The sequence below is a fragment of the Phaethon aethereus genome, assembly GCF_964289735.1.
Source record: "Phaethon aethereus genome assembly, contig: HAP1_SCAFFOLD_754, whole genome shotgun sequence".
Taxonomy (NCBI): Eukaryota; Metazoa; Chordata; class Aves; order Phaethontiformes; family Phaethontidae; genus Phaethon; species Phaethon aethereus.
The window spans coordinates 6035-12891 of NW_028113890.1; the positions used below are offsets into that span (position 1 = coordinate 6035).

The 6857-nt window shown below is 71.9% G+C and overlaps 1 protein-coding gene across 1 annotated transcript; it reads left to right on the forward strand.

Annotated features, from left to right (window-relative positions):
* Positions 1-456: 456 nt before the first annotated feature.
* LOC309416504 (rasGAP-activating-like protein 1) lies at positions 457-6749 on the forward strand (the record flags this gene model as incomplete). Its single annotated transcript, XM_082016047.1, has 15 exons — positions 457-521; positions 2095-2151; positions 2242-2355; positions 2459-2520; positions 2613-2742; positions 3502-3583; positions 3665-3802; positions 4066-4154; positions 4318-4435; positions 4528-4681; positions 4887-4951; positions 5091-5206; positions 5372-5564; positions 5653-5790; positions 6432-6749. 15 exons carry the CDS (start codon positions 457-459, stop codon positions 6747-6749), a joined length of 1839 nt encoding a protein of 612 aa, XP_081872173.1.
* Between the last annotated feature and the right edge of the window lie 108 nt (positions 6750-6857).

Genomic DNA, 6857 nt, shown 5'->3' on the forward strand with positions numbered 1-6857 from the left:
GGGGTACGGGCAGAGCCCCCCCAATTTGGGGACAGTCCCTTGCGCCACTTGGCTGCGACGGGACACAAGCTGCCCCCCGCCCAAGTGGGCCCGTGCCTCAGTTTCCCCATCACTGGCAGAAGGGGGGATTCGCCCCCACCGGCACACGGGGGGATCCCCACGTCCTGGGCCGGTGGGCGCGAGGCCGGCCAGCCCGAGCTCGCCCGTCGCCGCGTGCCCGCGCGCTCCGGCTCGCTGCTTCGCTCGCTTCTTCTCCGGCGCAGGTGGGGAGCGAAGCAACGAGAAAAACAGCCGAGAAGAGGAAAAAGGAAGAAGCGCCAGCGAGAAGCGGTCGGGGAGGAGGAAGAGGCCGGTGCCGGCTGCCTCACCAGCGGCGTTGGGGGGCTCAGGGCACCCCGGCGGCACCCGTCGCAGCCCCCCATGGACCCCTAGGTGCCCGCCCCAAAGCTCGCTGGCATGGCCAAAACCACCTCCCTGCACTGCCGGGTGGTGGAGGGGAAGGACCTGCCCGCCAAGGACATGTGAGTGGCTCGGGGGGGGGCTCTCAGCCCCCCAAATTCCTCCGGTCCCCCCATGCTGGGAGATGGGGGGGTGGGGTGCTGGGTGCCCTGGGTGCTCTGCTCTCCCTGCACTTTTGGGGGTCCCTGCTTGCACCCGTGCTGGCGGGGACCCATTGCCCCAAAGGGGGGGCCTGGGGGTGGCAGGGAACTGCCAGCCCCCTCAGCCCCCTCCCCCCTGAGGTGTACGAGCCCCCCAACCCCTTGGGCATCCCCTTGCTGTCTCCCAGCAGGGTGGGCACAGGGGGTCCCCCCAAGGCTGCGGGTAGCACTGGGGAGGGGCGCAGCCCCCTGCACCCCCACGTATCTGCTGGGCATCGGCGGGGGGGGGTTGAGCAGCGGCAGGGGGGGCAGGGAGACCCCCTGCCTGCTCCTGCCCCACAGGCACGCCTCGGTGGCGCTGGCAGCCCCGGGCTCCTCTGGCCGTGCCAGCCTGGCACCGCCGGCCGCTCCCGGGGCCAGGTAGACAGGGCCGGCCACGGGCAGCGGGGCCTCCCTGCCTCAGTTTCCCCACTGGCAGGTGTCACGGCAGTGTGCTGGGTGCCCCACTCAGGGGGTCTGGGCACAGCAGGGTGACCTGGACCCACTGGCATGGGGGCGAGGTGCCTGGTGCCACTTCCAGCCCCCCAAACCAGGTTTGGGGCTGTCCTGGGGCTGCAGAGGGGTTCGGGGTGACCCGCTCTTGTCCAGGCTCTCGAGGGGGTTGGGAGCCTGATGTCACCTGCTGTCACCCCACAGCGCTGCCAAGGTTTGCCTGCCCGTCCCTGCCAGACCGGCCGGGCCACGGGCTTTGCTCTGCCGAGAGGCGTCGAGATGCCGCTGGGGATTAACAGGATCATCCAGGCTCACAGCAAGCGGTGCTGAGCCCGCAGCCGTGGCCGGGCCCTTCCCGTCCCCAAAGCCCGTGGGTGGGACAGCGGCTGGGGTCACCCCCCTCGCCCCGCTCGGGGTCTGGCTTCTTGCTGAAGCACCTCCCGTCATCCCCTGCCTCCAGCAGCTGGGGATTCGGGGCTCGGGCATCGCCCCGGGCACGCCGCCCCGGGCTGGCATCCCCCGGCGCAGGTCCAGGTGCCAGAAAAAAAGCGGGGAAGGGGCTTTGCTGGGTGGAAGCGCCCTGGATCGGGCCCTCAGCCCCTCCCTCGCGTCCTCCCCCGCGGAAGGGGTTAAGCCCGGGGAGGGCCCGGGCCGGGACGGTGTCACCCTGACACGTCTCCGGCTGGGCTGTGCTGCCGGCAAGACACCCGTTACCCGCGGGTGGGGGGCCCGGGGCCGCAGGGCAATGGCTCGGGGTGGGCCGCAGGGGGCCCCCCGGCTCCAGGGGCACCAGGAGTGTTGACCCCATCCCGACGTCAGCTGCGGGACCGGGCTGAGACCGGCCAACTCATCTCACCTCCTGGGGCCGGTGCTTCGCTGGCGGGGCTCGAAGTGATGCTCGGATCCAGCCCCCTGAGCCCCCCCCAGCAGCAGCCCCCCCAAAAACGGGTGGGGACCCCCGGGCGGGGGGGGCTGACCCCACGCACCCACATCCCCTGCCCAGATCCGGCTCCAGCGATCCCTACTGCGTGGTCAAGGTGGACAACGAGGTGGTGGCCAGGTACGGGGGACACCGTGCCACCCCGCGGAGGGGGCGCGGGGGGACGGGCACTCTCCCTGGGGGTGCAGCCACCTCTCCCGTCGCCGGCAGGACGGCCACGGTGTGGAAGAGCCTGAACCCTTTTTGGGGGGAGGAATACACCCTGTGCCTGCCCCACGGCTTCCGCAGCCTCGCCGTCTACGTGCTGGATGAGGACGCCATCGGGTAAGGGGGACACCGGGGGCACGGGTGGGCACAGGGGAGCCCCCCGAGGGGCGGCACGTCCCCGCCGGTGGCCTGAGCGCCCTCCGTGTCTCTGCCCTCGCAGGCAGGACGACGTTATCGGCAAGGTCTCGCTCAGCCGCCAGCAGATCTCGGCTGAGCCGCGGGGTGAGTGGGGGGCACGGGGTGGCTGGGGCTGGGTGGGGGGCAGCGGGGCTCGCCCCAGCACCATGGGGCGCCCACCCCGTCCCCCTCGGCAGGCATTGACCGCTGGCTCAGCCTGGCACCCGTGGACCCCGATGAGGAGGTGCAGGGCGAGATCCACCTGGAGCTGCGGGTCGCTGAGCAGGGCCACCCACGGGTGCTGCGCTGCCACCTCATCGAGGCCAGGTAGGGGGGCCGGCGGGGCACCAGGGGGGTGTGACCACCCTCGGGGCTTATTTTTGGCCGGTGGGGTCTGGGTGGCAGGGGTGGGGACGGGGACAGCGGTGGCACAGAGCTCGTCCTACCCTCGCGGCACTGGGAAGGGCACTCGCCGTGTCCCGCTTGGGGACATCGATGATGCCAACCCACGCGTCACGACGCTGTGGGGTCTCAGCGGGGAATGTCCTGTGTCAGACACAGCCAGCCCTGCTCAGGGACGGGGACAGGGACACGAGAGGCTCCAGAGAGGACATGGGGTACCTGGGGACGGTCCCCATCAGCCCAGCTGGCTGTGAAATTGGGGGAAACTGAGGCACGCCCCAGGCTGCCCCTCTGCTCCGGCGTGTGCACGTGGTGCGTGTGCGTGTGTGCACACACGCGTGTGCCCACACACAGGACTGCCAGACGGCAGCGGAGCAGGCAGCATCCCGCTGCCATGGCAACCGAAGCGGGTACCAAGGCAACGGGATGGCCGTGGGGACTGAGGGGGGGGCAGCAGAGCCCCCCCACTGTGCCATTTAGCCCCCAGGGACCAGAGGAGGAAGGGGCTGGGGGCAGGAGCGCTGGGGAACAGGCACCCGCTCCCACCAGCGTCCCCCCAGCACCTGCCGGCTGCCCCACGGCTGCCCGGTGTGCCGAAAGGGGGGACATGGGGGTGCAGGGACCCTGCTGGCGGGGACGGGCCCCCTGCCCACTGCACCCCCACTGACCCTCACCTCCCCACAGGGACCTGGCCCCCCGGGACCTCTCGGGGACCTCAGACCCCTTCGCCCGGGTGTCGTGCTGTGGGCACACGTTGGAGACGGCCGTGAGTCGGGGTGCTGGGTGCTGGGACCCAGAGGCTCCGGGCACCTCGTCCCCCATGGCCACCGGTCCCCGACCCTCGCAGGTGATTAAGAAAACCCGTTTCCCGCGCTGGGACGAGGTGCTGGAGTTGGAGCTGGCGGAGGGCGAGCCAGGGGAGGCCGTGCTGAGCGTGGAGGTGTGGGACTGGGACATCGTGGGCAAGAACGACTTCTTGGGACGGGTGAGGACCTCGGGGCGCGCAGGCATGAGGCATGGCCCCGGGGGGCACCTCTGCACCCCCATTGCCTCCCCGTGCCTGGGGTCTGGGTGACCACGGGTCACGACCCAGGGCGATGGGGGTGGGGGTCCGTGCACCCGCCGAGCCCGGGGAAGCGCCACATCCCGACCCCCTGGGCTCTGCCCTGAGGAGGGGTCCCCGCTGGCGGGGCAAGTGGGTGCTGGTGTGTGCCACCCCCTACCCCGACCCTGCCTCCGCCCCCCCAGGTCGAGTTCCCCCTGGACGCCGTCCGCACGGCCCCCACCAAGGGCTGGTTCCAGCTCCTGCCCTTCCCCAGCACCGCCGAGGACCACGGGTGAGCGCAGGCAGCGGGGCCAGGCAGCTGCCCGCACCCTGCCTGAGCAGCTCCCCAGGGGGGCTGCGGCGAGGGGTGACACCCCCCCCCCCGCCGGGAGGGCGCCGGGGTGAGGGAGGGCGGCGCGGGCAGGACGCGGCCGAGCCCCTGCCTGTGGTTGCAGGAGGCAGCTGGGCGCCCTGCGGCTGGCGGCGCGGCTGGTGGAGGACAGGGTCCTGCCCCCCCCCTACTACCAGCCCCTCATCCAGCTCCTCACCGAGCCCATCCTCTGCCCGGGCCAGGTGGGTGCTGCGGGCTGGGAGAACCCCCCGGGGGTGGCCGAGGACCACCCCAGTGCGGGAGCCTCGCCCTGCCCACCCTGCCCTCCCCGCAGCCCCCCGCCGGCACGGCCCTGGCCGTCCTGGAGGAGGTGACCTCGGGGGAGAGCCGGCAGGATGTGGCCACCCAGCTGGTGAAGATCTTTTTGGCGCAGGGGCTGGCCGTGCCCCTCCTGGACTATCTCACTGCCCGCGAGCTGGCCAGGACCAGTAAGTGCCAGGGCCGGGGCCACCACCTGCACGCTCCTGGCCAGGAATCTGGGGGGCCAGGGTTCCCCCAGGCCCCCATGGGGACGAGAGCGCGGCCACCGGGGGCGGGTAGGAAAGGTGCCGCATGTCTCTGGGATCGGGCACCCCAGGAGGGGCTGGGGTATCGCCCCTCGCCCCCCTCGCCACGGCTTCTGCGCTCCTCCAGCGGACCCCAACACCCTCTTCCGCTCCAACTCGCTGGCCTCCAAGTCCGTGGAGCAGTTCATGAAGGTGAGCGTGGGAGGGGGCACCGGCCGGGTCCCCGCCGCGCCCTGCCGTGACGGCGTCGGGGCACAGAGCCGGGCTGGGTGCCGACAGGGCATCTGGGAACAGCCTGGGGACAAAGATGGTGCCTTCCCCTCCCTCGCAGGTGGTGGGGCTGCCCTACCTGCACCAGGTCCTGAAGCCCGTGGTGAACCGCATCTTCGAGGAGAAGAAGTACGTGGAGCTGGACCCCGGCAAGATGGAGCTGAGCCACCGCAGCAGGCGAGTGCGGGAGGACACGGTGCCTGGCACGTCCCAAGCCATCCCCGTCCCGGTGTCCCCTGCGGGTGGGGGTCACCCGTTGCCACTGAGCCTGTGGGTCACCTCGGTGGCTTCTGGCCCCTTCCTGGGCATCGGGTGCCCGCTGACCCGGCGGCGTCCCCGCAGGAGGATCTCCTTCAAGGGGTCCCTGTCGGAGGCACGGGTGCGGGAGAGCAGCCTGGAGCTGCTGAAGGACTACCTGGGGGACATCGTCGACGCCATCGTGGGCTCGGTGGAGACATGTCCCCTCCTCATGAGGGTGGCCTTCAAGCAGCTGCGCAGGCGGGTGGAGGAGCGGTTCCCCTCGGCACGGCACGAGGTGGGGCAGACGGCAGGGCTGGAGCTGAGGGTCTGCACGCTGCCGGGACCACCGCCCCGAGCCCTGAGCCGTCCCTGTCCCCGGCCAGGAGGTGCGGTACTTCTCCATCAGCGGGTTTCTCTTCCTCCGCTTCTTCGCCCCCGCCGTCCTCACCCCGAAGCTCTTCGGCCTCCGGGAACAGCACGCCGACGCCCGCACCGGCCGCACGCTCCTGCTGCTCGCCAAGGTACGGGGGGCCCGGGGAGGGACGGGGACCACTGGGAGAGATGGGGACCCCAGAGAGGGATGGGGGATGCTGGGGAGGGATGGAGAGCTTGGGGAGGGATGGGGACCCTTGGGGAGGGATGGAGACCCTGAGGACAGATGGGGTCTCAAGGAGGGATGGGGAGCCCCGGGAGAGACCCCAGAAAGGACAAAGACTGCAGGGGGGGATGCGGACCCTGTGGAGAGATGGGGACCCAGAAGGGATGGGGATGCCAGGCGGGGACGGGGACCCCAGAAAGGCAGGGAGACCCTGGAGAGGGAGGGGTGGGCACCCAGGAGAGGGATGGGATTCCCTCGGAGGGATGGGGAATCTGGGGAGGGACAGTGGCCCCAGGGAACGCTGAGGACCCCAAGGAGGGCAGAGCCGTTCCTGCCCCCACGGCACGTGCCGTGGGCTGGCTCCTTCCCACACTGCTGGAGCCCAGCCCGGCCCGTCACCGGGCCACGCCACCGCGCTCGGGCACAGCGCAGGCACCCCCCGGGCTGCTCCGCTTTTCCGCTTTCCTCCCCCGTTCCCCAATTCCCACCCTGCGAGGGTGTCCCCCTCGCAGCCCCCACCCCATGGGGGGTGCGGCAGCGTGAGCCCTTCCCCGCGTGGGGCAGGCGCTGCAGAGCATCGGCAACCTGGGGCTGCAGCTGGGGCAGGGCAAGGAGCCGTGGATGGCCCCGCTGCACGCCGTCCTGCTGCCCGGCGTCGCCCGCCTCAAAGCCTTCCTGGACAGCCTGGTCACGGTGGAGAGCGCTGAGGGTGAGCGGGCACGCCGGGCACCCGACACGGCGGGGTGGCATCGTCCCCGCCGTCCCCCGCGCCCTGGGAGCATCCCCGGGGAGAGGGGACCGGCTTCGGTGCCGTGCGGCTGCCGCCGGGGTGGCCGGGGACGGGCATCCTCACGCTGGGGGACGTGGTGGCGCTTGGGGTGACGCCGCTGCCTCCCTGCCTGGCCGTGCCGCGGCCGCAGCGGGCGAGGGGCCGGTGCCGCCGGTGCTTTTCCACCCGTCGGCCACCATCAAGGAGGGGTACCTGCACAC